The sequence below is a fragment of the Perognathus longimembris genome, chromosome 9 (assembly GCF_023159225.1).
Source record: "Perognathus longimembris pacificus isolate PPM17 chromosome 9, ASM2315922v1, whole genome shotgun sequence".
NCBI lineage: Eukaryota > Metazoa > Chordata > Mammalia > Rodentia > Heteromyidae > Perognathus > Perognathus longimembris.
The window spans coordinates 43610026-43625168 of record NC_063169.1 but is presented as its reverse complement, the minus strand read 5'-3'; the positions used below and the strand labels follow the sequence as shown (position 1 = coordinate 43625168).

Here is a 15143-nt window from a genome sequence, read left to right as displayed (position 1 = left end):
TACACTTTGTTCCCACTTTTATATTCATTTAATTTTCTTCTAGGACTTCTTGTGATTTGAAAAATCTCATTTCATCTACCCTCAAAAGTTGGTTCTGAACATTTAAGTGACTTAAGCATGCCAATGCAATAGTGATCCTCACAAGACAATATGTTGGAAATTAACAGTACAACTTGAGGTTTGGGGGAAGATAAGGTGGGAGAAAAATGAAGGAGGAAGTAAGAAGAATGACAAGAAATGTACTCACTACCTTACATATCCCTCTGTATATCACCTTGACAATGAAATTAAAATTAAAAAAAAAGAATACCTTCAGTAAAAGTAATACCATGCCTCTTGATTCCGTTGTCCTTCTATGTCTAAGAGGATTAAATCTGTATATTCAAGTAAGGGAGAACCCAAACTATTTTAGTTTTGTTTTTGTTTTCTGTTTTGTTTTCTGTTTTGTTTTGTTGTCCTGGGGCTTGAACTCAGGGCCTGAGTACTGTCCCTGGCTTCTTTTTGCTCAAGGCTAGCACTCTATCACTTGAGCCATGATGCCACTTCTGGCTTTTTCTATATATGAGGTACTGAGGAATTGAACCCAGGGCTTCATGTATACGAGGTAAGCAATTTACCACTAGGCCATATTCCCAGCCCCCCAACTATTTTAAAATGCATATACAACTAATATGTGCAGAATTTATATTATCTAATAAAAGCAGTATAAACCATTGCATTTATACTATAGTAGGCAATATAATCAAGAGATATTTAAATATAGACTATTGTAAATATGCAGAAGTGTTATGAAAATTGCACACAAATTGTTTGCTGTTTGTATAAGGAACTTAAGCCTCTAAGACAACTGTGTTTGAAAATTTTGAGAATGAGATTTGACAAAAATCTTAAGAGTGAACAAGACCATGTTATATGAAAGACATAGATCAAAATGTCAAATGACATGTGTACAGATTGTATCATTAAGATGAAAGGAGAGAAGCTGGAAGTATAGAATGAGCAAAATATAAATGTAAACTGAAGGGGGAAAGTCATAAAACCTTACCTATCTATTTTAATACAAACCCTCCATAGTTAAGGATTAGATCGTTTTCTTTTTCCTATACTGGATCTTAGCATTCTAGAAACCAAATAAATCCATCTGTTCCTATAAACTTGGGCCCAGGTTAGAGTGCCTAGACTGGTTGTGACTTATTTAACATATTACCTCAATAAACACAGAAAAAAGAACAAAAATAATAAGAGAAATTTGAGAGAGATTTTAGAAGTAAAATGGTTAAAAATTTAATAATTAATTCAACTCAGGGCTATAAAAAAGAGGAAGGGTGGTATGACTTTCAGCTTTAGAGCCTGAGAAAATGGTAAATTCTTGAAATCAGTAGTGCAGAGGGAAGATAACAGTGAACATGTCTGGAAATGAAGGTAGAATCTATTGTAGTTGAGGTATGTGCAGGATACTTAGAAAGATACTACTGTACTCCAGAGAGAGTTAGAAGATGGAAGTTCTATGATCAGCACCATGTAGGGCCTAACTCCCAGGAAATGAATGAGGCAATGCAGTCAGAGTTGAGAGAAACATGGGAAAATCCATAATAATGCCTTGATTTTTCGTAGAATTGACAAATTCATGGAAGATGCTAATAATATCAATTTTCATACTGCCAACATTTTTCATTTCTTGTCCTGAGACATGCAGGTTGAAACACCTGGAAAAAGCCAGAAAGAGATCTGAGCCTCAGGGAAAAGATGGAATGGAGAATAGATGGATTACATAGGAATGATACAATGACTATTTAAGAAGGAGTAGTTCTATTTTTACTTCTAAAACCATTTAAAGGTTAATGAGAAAAACATAATAACTCAGAATGGAAAATATAATGAACACTGTAACTTCAGGTCATTTCTCATCTTCTCAGAGCCTCATTTTCCCCTTCGTAAAACCTACAGTTTGAAACAGAATATCCTTCAAAGGATTCTACCATTACCCAAGTATAAGCACGGTGTTAGAAGACAGCTAGATGGAATCTCAGCCCTTCCCCCTCATTAGCTGTGGTTCTTGGTGTGTCAATGATCTATAATTATGAAATTAGGTTCATTTGTCAAAAAGAAAATAGTATTAACTGTACCAATCTCACTGTATGATTTTCTGTGCCAGACTTTTGACTTTGTTTTCAAGCACTGTAATTGGTATGGATGGTTAGAAACAATAATATATTAGGGTTTATATTTAACCCTTTCAGGACTGAATTGTATCTCCTATTAATTTTCCCCTGTGTCCTGATAAATGTTTGCCAGCCTTCAGTACTGTGTTGGTCCAAATGTAGGTTTATATGCTCATTTTTAGCGTATTTCTCGTACCCTGCAGCATGCTGTATTCATTCAGTCTTTAAGGGGTTTATTTTACAAACTGTGCTCCTGGAATGTTTATTAGCAATAAGATAGAAAATTGAGCAAGTTTATACCATAATTTTGTAGAAAAAAGGAATCTGCTCAGTTCCATATTTCATCCATGAAAACCCTGCAATACACGCAGTTTCAAGGAATAAATAAAAAGGAAATGTAAACCATTGTAAAAAAAAAAAAGACTTACCTATTCTTTTGTTAACCATGAGAATATCAAACATTATTCATGTCAAAACACCATAAAATAAAATATAACTTGAATTTGAAACCAACATTAGAAGGATGATGCATCTGTATGTACAGAAGAAAATTATGGCAGCAATAAGGATAGAAAGCAAGAGAAATTCAAATTTTTGCTTCTGACTTCTGTTTTGAGAATGTGTATCAATGTACACATTGAACGTACATGTTGAATGATGCAATTTGTTCTAAAGAACATAATGTAAATTGTGAAAATCAAGAAAAAATATCCATATGCACATATTTTCAACCATATATGTACACACATGTACTATAATTTGTAATTATAATAAATTATATTTAAATGTATATATGTGTATGTGTGTAGACATATAGATATGGATGTTGTATAATTATCTTAAAAGAATCAAAGTTAGGCAAATTCCATAATCACTAGGAACAGAAAGCAATTTTTCAAAGCTTTCAAGAGTAAGTCCAACCAGTTTTTAAAATACAATGTCTTACTCCAAGAAGAAAAATAAATGATCTTCGGAAAAATTAAGTTCATTTGGGAAAAGAAACATTTTTAAAAATCCAGCTAGCTCCATTCAAAGGGCAGGTCATCACCATCCTGACTTCCTGTGGCCCTGTTGTCAAACATGTCATATTATTACCATTAGCAGCTCAGCAAGCTACTTCTTATGAGAACATTATTAATAGGAGCTTTCGCCAAAGTCTGTAAAACATCCCTTTCAAAGTAATGGTATATCTATGAAGTCACCTCTTCAAGAATCCTACAATCATTTTCTTCTTGTAAGATATTTTCATCTGCTATAAATTACAAAGTAGGAGTCACTATAATATGCAAAATATTTCCCATGTTGATTTTTGGTATTTGTATTCATGCTGGATGAATTCCTCTGTTGCTATTCTTCCCAGGCACATTGGAAAAAAGTCATAAATAAAAACTAGTGCATTTTTGCAGCTTTGACTCTTGATTGTGCCTCCCAAAATAGCATTAATTAGAACTTGAATTTGTGGAAAGAATGATGTGTGCTCATAGTAAGGAGAAATCATAACACCAACAGATCATTTTACAACAGATACCAGACTAGGTAGATGATTTGTTCTGAAAGAAATCAAGCATACTGTTATGGAAAAATTTGATGGAGAAAATGTTGACAACATGGCTCCTACTGACTCACTGCATAATCAGGAGGAAAACATCCAATCGCTTCTGAAATTTGACAGTTATAAAAATCCTTCTTCCTTGCAAAGTAGAATGTATTCTTATGAATTAATCATTAAGAGCATTTTATTGGACTTTATTATATATATGTATGTATATTTCAATGTAAAACTTAGAGCTATACAAGACGCATACAAGAAGGGAAATATTTACCTTTATTCTAGTGTCAGCTCCCATTTGCACTTTGAAGAATATACTGGACTTTGCTAAGCCTCCATTTTCTCTTTAAAAACTTCAGGTAGTAGTTATTTCGTAGACTACAGTGTGAAATATTTAGTCTTATGCCTAGCACATAGCAAAGACTTTAAATGCTGACTTTTTGCATTGCTGAAGTTATATGACTTCTTGTCTTCCTACCATCACATATGCTATTCTCATTTTCTATACATTCCAAACATGTGTTCTTAACTTCACAGAATTGTTGTGAAGATAAAAATTGAAAATGAACTAAAAAAATAATATTCAAGCTTTTAAACAGTTTTTAGATTAGAGTAGATGCTGCAAAATTATTTGCTAGGATCACTGCTATTGAAAGTCTTTATTATATTGGTTAGCATTTCCCTCACTTTAGGTCCTCTGCCCCTCCCACTAGCCCCCCAGCTCCACCAGACTTGAACTCCTCCCTGCCCTAGAGCTCCTACAAGGATAGTTAGTCACTCCCACTCTCCGCCTAGATCTACCTGCCTCCCTGGTAGCCCCAGAGTTACAAGCTACCACCTGGATTAGGTACAGAAGTCCTATTGCTCCCTCTCCCATGGGAGATATGGCTCCCCTAATAAACCTCCTTATAAACCTTCTTGTCTGTATGTGACTGTCTCCACGTGGTCCCCTGGGATACCTGGGATGGATTCTTTCAATATCTGGTTCCCAGATGCCACCCTGATAGTTCCACAGTGAGCATTTTCTCTTTCTACTTTCTGAACATTTGATTTTTTTTATTCTTGTAGCTCTTTATTCTTCTAATCACATCAATATAGAAGATGACTTTGTTCTGCTCACAGAGAATCCCAGAATCCTGTAGTCATGACTCATCACTTTGAAATAAGGACACTGGGTCTAAGCAATACCATTTGGCCATGTGGTGGATGACAGGGAATTGAGTTTAATGGGCACCAACTTTTCTTTATGGTAGAGGCAGAGAAGAGGTGATGGATGTGTCTGAATTCCTAGAGACAGGGGTGGGGATGCTTTGAACTTGGGAGACTCTGAGTTTCCTGTGACCTTACCCCCAACCCTGACACTACTTAGGCCTTAATCAGCTCAGAAGTCATTACACTGTGCCTCGTGTTCATGTGTCTCCTGGTTCTCTTCTGATCATCATGGCATCCCACTTCAGCTCTCCAGTGGAGTCTTGATCTGGTTTGCTGGTATTGTTTTTCTATTCTTTCTTTCCTCTCCTGCTCTCATGACTCAGTTTTCTGACAGTATTAAGTACATATGAGGGGCTGCAGGTCTTTGTGAAAGAGTCTACCTGCAGATGCCAGCTTTCCATAAAAGACTCCCAATTCCACCTCTCAAAATGTGGCTTCTCTGTTTCTCACCACTGAGTTCCCATAAACCTTTAGCCAACATACTGGTGAATGTACTGTCTGCATGTCCCGATCCAATGTCTGTCCTAAACAACATTCTCATCTTTCTGCCTATTATGTAATTATTAGGACTTTAGTAAATCTTTGTTTCTTGAAATATTCCTCCGGGATTGTCTTCATTATTCAACTAATAAAGACTCATTCTTGAGGATGCCACTTTTATTTACCTCTGCACTTACCAGCTTTATTACCTGCTACAATTGCAATTATCTTTTTCTTTCTCTCCTCATTTCCATTTTAGACATCTTTCCCAATCTCTCTTAAGCGATGAAGTACTCTAAAAGCCTATGCAAAACACTACTCGTCATGATCTTGCCTAACCTCCACTTTCTCTTCGTAACCATACCTCTTACCTTACAAGACTAATACGTACTCAATTCAGACTGTCAAGTCAAGGACTTGTCACATCCATCCCCCAACTCACAAGCATAGTCCTCTCCTCTTTCTTTATTTTGATATATGGAGGATAACTGTTCTGTTTTCCTTTCTCTAAATTCTCCCCTTCTCTAGATCCACCTCCAACAAGCTCTGTACCTGTCATGTTACCTGATTGCCTGTTCTCATTCTAGGACCTCTAAGTATCTCTATTTATCTTATAAATAAAACCATGTAAGCTTAGCAAGAAATCATGTTTCACAGGCTAGGAATATGGCCTAGGAACAAGAGTGCTTGCCTCACATACATGAAGCCCTGGGCTCGATTCCCAAGCACCACATATATAGAAAATGGCCAGAAGTGGTGCTGTAGCTCAAGTGGCAGAGTGCTAGCCTTAGAACAAAAAGAAGCCAGGGACAGTGATCAGGCCCTGAATCCAAGGCCCAGGACTGGCAAAATAAATAAATAAATGAATAAAAAATCATGTTTCACTGGTTAAATACCACTTTCTCGCTTTAGAACCCAATAGAGCACATTTTTACATACACAATAATATGTGCTGGAATCAAATTATTTCCCAGGGATGTTGATGTTTTACTTCTTCCTGCAAAGGGTGTCAAAGTACCATACTTTGCCATCATTTCTGTGTTATACCATCCATTTAAGCTTCCTATTTCACCCAAACAGAAGTGCACTGTCATAAACTAAAGAGAGAACAGGTGTCTTGTCATGTAGCATTGTAGACTGGAAATGTCCCATCTGCAACTGGGAGATGCCTTGATTTCTCTCACAAAAATAGCTATTTAAATGAATGGAATCCTGAATATGTTTCAAAAATATTTAAGATCTAGGATGCTTCTTCTCCACTAGTGGCCATCCAGTTTTGAGAGAGGCTGTCAGATTTATGCTTCCCTATTGGAGTTCATCTCTTGGGCTATAGCATAGCTTACAGTAAGTGCAAAGATAAACTTAAATCACAACCGATTATCCTCTACTGCATACCAACCTTTCCAACAGATTGGGGGAGGGGAGGAACACTGGGACCCTGGCATTACAAGAGCAGCACAACAACAAGCAATTTCCCTTTGTCACTAAATCAATCAGCTATTATTAAATTCTTCATTAAGGCTGCCCCAACCCTCAGTTTTCATTAAACCACATTTTCCAATGTCTAAAGCACTTTCAGTTAGAAAGGTACTTGGGGGAGAAACAATGGAGAAGAATTACACTTTTTAATGCTTCAGGGTATCATTAGTGCTAAAGCTGATGAACCTACCTCAGTGTTTTATATTACTGAATGGTAATGATAATAATACCTCCATTTGCGTAACAGTTTATGATTTTCAAAGCAATTTCAACTGTATTATTCTAATCTTGAAATAATTGTGAGTCAATGAATGAGCTTTGTTCCTATTATCCTACAGAGGGCATAGAGCCTAGGAGCATTTACAGAATGTGCCTTAAATCACCATGGGAGGAAAGAAGAGAGCCTACATTACAAGTCAAATCTTACTGATATCAAATAGATCTATAGTCTTTCGTCTCCCCATATCTGGAACAGAATTTTATGAATAGCTTTACTGCATTTTTCTCAGTGGCATAATATGTGTCAGAAGGTCGAAGATCAGAAACCACCATGGCATCCTGTCATTGTACTGCTTATGTTCCAGCCTGGCCACAGAACAGGGCCTAGGTGAAGGAAAAACATTAATATGTTCACAGCAGTAATTATGGAACACAGCTCATCTACAAACCCGAGAGGAAATGATAACTGAAATTTTAATCTGTGGGCTTATATCACTGAACACAGATGAACTCTCTACCCCTTGCTTCAATTTTACTGCTGTTGTAACAAAGGTTGGAAAAGGAAAATCACCTGAAATGAAATGTCTACAAACAAAATTAGATTCCTTAAAAATGGGCAAAATAAAAAAGAGCACCAATGCTTGCCAAAAGTAAAATAAAACAAGGCAGACTTGTACTGGAAAAAGTGTTAACACACCAGGAAGACAAGTTTTCTCTTCAGGGCCAAATCTTCTACATGTCTGGTAACAAAAGTTTCTGCCTAAAAAAAAAAAAAAAAAAAAAGAAAGAAAGAAAGAAAGAAAAAGAAAAAAACTTTTTTTTCTTCCTTCTTACCTCTAATGGAAGCAAGAGAGGATGGACTTATACTCTCAACTGGGTAGACCAGGCTGGTCTCAAAATCACCACTAGTCTAGTCTAGGCTGTATAGGAACTTCCTATTTTCCTAGCTCAGCCTCCTAAATGACAGAATTGTATCTGTGCCCCGGTTCACCTAGCTCACCTTCATTTTTGTCACAATTGTCTTTAATTTCATATTTAACCAAGGTATTTGAACCCAGATACCTTTTAGTTATCAGGGCCTGATTTGTTTATCTAATTATATTTCTTTCCTCTTTGATTTAGATTGGCAGCTGTACATTAAAACAAGTGACTGATTCATTTACTAGGCATAAGATCACTAGAGAAGTACTTACTGACATGATACATGATGCCAAAGTGTGTGTGTGTGTGTCTGTGTGTGCCTGTGTGTATTGTGCTGGTACTGGAATTTAAGCTCAGAATCTCACCCTCTTTCTTTTTCACTCAAGGCTAGCACTCTAGCCCTTAAGCCACATGCATCCACTTCCAGCTTTAGGGGGATTTGTTGTTGTTGTTGTTGTTAATTGGAGATTAAAAACTGGGACTTTTTTCTCCACAGGCTGGCTTCAACTCACAATTCTCAGATCTCTCAGCCTTCTGATGAGCTAAGGATTACTTACAGTCGTGAACCACTAGCACCCAGCCAAAAGTGTTTGAGAATGAATAACAGAACAATATTTTTTAATTCACTTCAGTGAAGCAAACAAGTAATGTCTTCCTCACACAGCTCACTATTAACTCTAAGCTCAGAAGTCCTCAAAGCTGATAACATCTTCCTCAAAATTTGTCATGTCTTTGCTAATTAATTACTTAGATTTCTGTATCCCCACCAAGAGGTTATATGTCACTGACTAGTAGGAACTATGCACTGTGTATACTTATTTGCACCTACTAAAAATATTAATACTGTAAACATCTGACTGATGTCATTTTTTAAATTAATTTGAATGGAAGATTATGTTCTCAGTTGGCTATTTGATGTCCAAAGGATCTAACACATGGCAGCAGTATCTTACACCTCATTGTCAATAATGTTGATAATTATTAAAGTAAATTTACATACTTCCTCAGCTGAAATTTTAAAAGTTTGATCTTTTTCTCCAAAATGGAGAAGGTATATCCATTTACTAAGGATGACTTCTCATATTATTATTATATCATAGTTTAAATATTTTTAAACATTTCAGTCATTCTTTCAGGGCACTGTAGTAAGTTCAAATCCCTTGCTTTTCTTCAAATTGCACATTTGAAACATGATGATAACTTGATCAAACTAGACCTAATTGGTGTCTTACTGAAGGTCAATCTTTACTTGTTTGTTTGCTATTATTTCACTAATGCACAATTGCCTCAGTTTTAGACTGTCCTTTTTTTGTTTCAGAGATTTGTAACAATTCCCAGGGTCATACTTTTTTTTGCCACCTTCAGTTTCCTATTACTAGGCTATAGGAGGAGAGTGTGGAATCCAGCGAAGTTCCCAGACTACTCTTTAAAAGAGTTTTCCCTTCACTAGGGAGGCTCTGCTAGGGCAAAAACCTAAAAGAAATGCATTTGGCATTGGTATGTGTAACATAACTAAAAGCCAGCTATAGAATAATCTGACAATGTCTCCAGTATTGTGAATTTAAGGACTCATGACTATTGATATCAAAAGCAAGGAATCTTTGCTAGAGATATATTTTAATAAACTGGGAAGTATTTTAAAAATCAATCCAAACAATCAAAACTTCTTTTCTTTTTTATTTTTTAAGACTCAATGGTATAAATGCTTCTGCCTAGTCTGGTTAATTTCTCCATAACATCTTAATCCATTCTTAATCACTTTTATATTTTTTTAAAAAACTAAATAGCTGTCATTAAAGCAAATTTGTATAGTCTGTAGGGTTTTTTTAATAGCAGCCTCTTGTTACAATCTTTGATTTTGAGTAATGGTCACAATATTTCATTAAATTAGACCATGATCCTATTTCAAACTGAAGCCACAAATACCTGCCAATTTATATATTTCCTTTTTAATGAACAAGTCACACAAAAGAAACATGCACACAGAATCTCTTTGATTCCTGATACATTTTGTTGTTTCCTAATTATCATTAAGCAGATTTCAAATAAGTGGGTTATTTGCTACAGTGTAGAGAAAACTGCATAATTCTAATGAAACCTAGAGAAATAAACACAGTCTGACTCTCCTACAACATCATCCTGATGTTTCAAGTGACACAATTTCATTCATGAACACACCAAATAATTTTGTAGCAGTGAATTTCAACTGTGCAAATGTTTGCTTTCTTGCCCTTGGAGGTAGACTGCCATCTCCTTTTATTCTAAACTTTCCTTTTCACAGTGAGGGCGGGGCGGGGGGTGCAATTTGTCTTTTAGATACTCAGCCTATTAGCCCAACACTGCTGATCAAGTCAAGTAGAATAACAATTAGGGAGGAAGGAAGTATGGGCTCCATGCCTACTGCATTCCAGCCTTGCAGTGTGTTCACCCAATTGTTTAAAATTTTGTGCTGTTTACACCTGCTTTAAGAAATTATGTTAGATAACCTGAAAGGAAGAAGATTGTATGAATCTTTTTCAAGGTACAGCCTACTCAATGAATTTCAGCAAACTATTTGAGCCTCTGTTGTACTTATTTGTGAAGAACCAGACCAGAGTAAAAGTCATTCTGACATTTCAGAATTACCATCGTATTTAGATTAGTTAGAAAGTGGTGCACTGCAAACTTTTCTGAGTCTTCCTATGATTCCATGTCTTATAAAGGTTATAGAAATGATCCAGTTCTTTATAATAACCTTACAGTATTATTTTATTCATAGTTATCCTTTTATATACCTTCTTGTTTGCAGAGTCTGGAAGAGCAAGGGAAAAAAGGTCCTACAAATTCTGCTTAGACCAACAACAAAAAACAAACAAACAAGCAAACAAACAACAAAAAAACACTGCATGACTTTTAGTCCAGGTGTGGTGGTGCATGCTTACACTTCTAGCTAATTCACAGATGGAGATCAAGAGGATATCAATTCAAGGCCAGCCTGTGGCCCTATCTCAGAAAACAAGGTAAATTTGGTGATGCAAACTGCTAATCCAATTATTTAGGAGGCATAGATGGGGGGCGGGGTTGAGGTCTGAGGATGATGAACAAAATGCAAAAATGTAAGAACTTATACAAACAATACCTTCAGTTCCAAGAATATGGTGACAAAAAACTCTAATTGTGCAAGTGTTAGAGCACCAAACCTGCTTAGCAAGCACAAAGGCTCTGAGTTCAAATCTCAGAACCAAAAAGGAAATCAAAACATTGTAACTTTTAATACAATTCAAACTCACATTAAATCTCTTTTCCAGCTCAAGTGTCTCTGTAAATATCACAGCATGCATTTCATCACACTGATTGCTTGTTTCAGAGGACACTGAAATTTGTTTTTACTAAAATTCTCCAAATCATGGATTTCCTTTATGGTTCAGAAATTATATAAGAGTTTTATTCCAAATAAAAAGGGACATTTTCTTCTACCTCATTTTTTAAATTTTCCCATGTAATCAACTACACTTCAAGCCCATTTTTTCCCTCAACAACACTACTTTCCAAAGAAAGTTTTTCAAGTCAAATAATGTGCTAAGAGTTAAGTTTAAACATGAACTTTTCTCCAGAGACCCACATGGGTTTGGGCTGGGTGATGCAGATTCAATCATCAGACTTGATAATCAGGAGAGGAAGAGTCAGAGAGCCCTACATATGGCAAACATACATAACAGCAATAATAGTAAGGTATTAATCATGCAGGAAGTTGGCAGAGATTTCTGTAGGACTCAAGTTAGATAAGCCTTTCGCCTATACAAAGGAAATAGGGATTCTCTCTGAGAAGGGTAGGTGATGCACAAGCACTTTCAGGGAGGTTACCATCCTTGCATTTTCAGGGCAGAGACCACAGAAAGTCTTATACACACATCACATCTTATACTCATATCATAGAACCATAACATGGGTTGACAAAGATGTCAGTGCAGTAGAAGTCTTTATTCACTGTCTTTTGTCATTTGGTATAAATGGATTTTGAATATGGGTTAGGTAGATAGAAGGAAGGAACTATATTTGTGAAATACAAGATGAAGGAACAACTGATATTTCGACAATCTCTGAATCACTTATATACGATTTCACCTTGTACTTGTATATTATAGTTTTTTAATTATAATTTCTCCTTTGCCACCATAGAAAGAAAATCCAGTTATTAGTTTATAGATTATGACAAGATATATCTATAGGACCTGAATTCTTACTTGCAATATTTTAATATTTATAATATTTACTATTTCAATATTTATAATTTTGTGTGAGTTTTATAAAAATAATTCTATAAACTATTCGATAACTCTCCCATTATAGATTTTAGGAAGATGATTTATTACTAATAAGCTGTGTCTTTTCTACTCTTTTTACTAGCATATGTCAATGGTACAAGAGTTTTTCTTGTCATAAGTCTATAGATGTTTAAATGTGCTTTGAGCCATAATAACCTGACTTTTATATATGCTTATATAATAACCTGTCTTTTATGTATGTCACACACAAATGAAACATGATTGTTTAGTATATCCTGAGTAAACACTTCACCTACACAGTATCTGTGACTTTCATCTTAATATGGATTATAAATCAGCATGAATATTAATTCACTATTACAAAACTATAATAGTTCTGACCTATGTGTATGTGTCTCTGAATGAAATCTGCTTCAATAAGAGTATCATTAAAAGACTTTAAGACAAATGTTTTAATTTGTAATCACCACAGCCCGTCTATCATTGTAGCTCAATAAAAAAGCAGTTGTAATCTATCTAGAATAATAGTTTCTTTGCTCAATATTATTTGCAATTTTTGATATAAACAATCATTACTACATGTGACTCTATGATGTCATTCCCAAATGAAAACAAAAACATTTTTAAACACATCTTGTGGACTGAATTGAATTCCATAGTCCTTTGAATGTTTCAAACAGATTAGAAAAAAGTTTCCTCGAGGAAACTCCATTCCGTCCCAAAGGTTAATTTTCTCCACAAGCTTCTGAACATTATAAAAAGGTGATAGATTGTCTATATAGTTATAGTTACCTAAAAATATCCCAGTTCTCTATCTAGAATTTATTGGAGCAGAGTGACCCATCAAAAGGAGGAAACTAATATTTTAATTCACTGTATAACATTGTAAGACCTGAAACCAATCTGGGAAAGTACAATATCTCTGAGGAACTGTAAAAGTCACTTCCAATGGCTCCTGAGTTATTTTACCCAGATGCAGCAGATGCCACCATTTACAGAACTAAAAATATACTGATGTTTAACAAGTAGTTCTTATGAGTCTCAGCTCTGGTAGCATTCATTTAAGTCACAAGAAGTGTATTTAATTTTGACAGAATTGAGCATCCCTTCCCCAAGAGCCTTGGGTAATTTCTTATGTCTTTCATACTCAGAAAATAATTCTCATTGAGGAAGTAGAGTGCCATCGTCTACATTTTTCTGTAATAATGTAGACATGAGAAAACACTTTCTCCTCTACTAAACAGCAAATGAACCTAGCAGCATACCAGCTGATCTATTTGAAGGCTTCATATTTCCTTCCAAAAGATGAAAAAACCACATCAGACAGAAAACATACTCTTTAGATTAGTGACAGGTGTAGAGCAAGCACGCCCGTCAGCCTTCATTTTCAGTGTCGCTAGGCATGCTCTCGACAGAAGGTACAATTCTTCCTTTTCACTGAAGTGACATATATCATATTATGCCTTCATCTACACGTAGCCAAGCAGAAAAGTTCCCAAGCAATAAAACTACTTATCCTTGGTTGAGTACTAGGTTATTCTAAGAAGTGAACATAACAGTAGTAGTAAAGATGGAAAGAAGAGGAGGGTGGAGAGGAGGAACAGGAGGAACAGGAAGATGAAGCGAGTGATGATCGTGATGATGATGATGATGATGATGAACCTACTTTAACCACTTCTTTCAGAGAAAATACAAAAGTTGCCTCCATTCCTTACACATTTCCTCACACCAGTAAACTTCCTCAGGATGTGAAACTTGGGCATCTTTATTTAGAAGTTAAGCGATTTTTTTTTAAATCTCAGCATAATAATGTGGCTCAGGAAGCACTTAAAACCAGGTGACAAGGGAAAGGGTTGTTTTTGTTTGTTTGTTTTTAAGTACAAATACAGACTACCTCTTCCTAATGCTCCAATTCACTTCTCAGTTCCAACTTCTTGTTTCTCCCAATCAAATCAATTGGAAAGAAAAAAAATAAAGCTCATCAGAACCACAAATGATGGCACTAGTCAAAGTAAAGCCTGGAATACACAAAGATCGTTAGCACAAGTTTAGATTCAGTATTTACCTGCTCTGATCCCAGTTGGCAGCAAAAAGGACTAGAATCTTCCTTCCGTAATGGTCCAGATTAGCCAGGCCTCCAGGAAACCCGTCCTTCAGCGCCTGCTTGATGCCAGGATCCGTGGCCTTGAAGCTTTTGAACATGTCCAGGTTCTGCTGCCTGTACTCAAAGTACTGGGCCAAGAGTCGAAAGGCCTCGAAGTGATGAAACTTCCGAGCGCGCAAGAAGCGTAAGATGAAAGCATCATCCGTGCGTAGAAAACCGATGTCTGGCCTGGTGATGACCATGTCCCTCACCTCCTGGATATCCTGGTGCAGTGTGTCTGGATTCTCATTGAGTTCCAGGCGAGCTTTCTCCAGGGTCTCAGGAGAAAGGCCAGCTTGTAAATGAGTCATTGTTCTAGTCCTCCTGAGCCTCCCCCCTGGGAAACTCTGATGGACTGGACTCTCCCACTACAAACCTGGTCCGAACCAGGCCACCTTCTAGCCTCAGATCTCCTTGCTGCCTGCTCCCTGTCCTTTATAGGAAATGGTTGGTCTTCGCCTCCAATAAAGTACCCTGTTGATTGTGCTTTCCCACAGCTTCGCGGTGGGGGTACAAACTTCTACCCCAAGCTCCCGAAAAACAGCTCCCCACGTTTGTTCCCTCTTAAATAGATGTAGATCTCTGGTCTGTCCACTTCTGGTCCTTTTTCTCTCCAAACAAAACACCCCTAAGCCTACCTTGCCCGTGGGCCTCTGGTCTTGGTTCTGTCCTCTTTTCCTGTCTTCCAAGATGTAACAAAAACAACCCCCACG

The 15143-nt window shown here is 36.4% G+C and overlaps 1 protein-coding gene across 1 annotated transcript in view; it reads right to left on the bottom strand.

The window, feature by feature from the left end:
- The window catches only part of Clvs2 (clavesin 2), a 52458-nt gene extending 37717 nt beyond the window's left edge, over positions 1 to 14741 (bottom strand). Inside the window, exon 1 of the mRNA XM_048354647.1 lies at positions 14353 to 14741. Within this exon, the coding sequence (XP_048210604.1) occupies positions 14353 to 14741 (389 nt within the window). The remainder of the gene's footprint in view (positions 1 to 14352) is intronic.
- Positions 14742 to 15143: the final 402 nt, after the last annotated feature.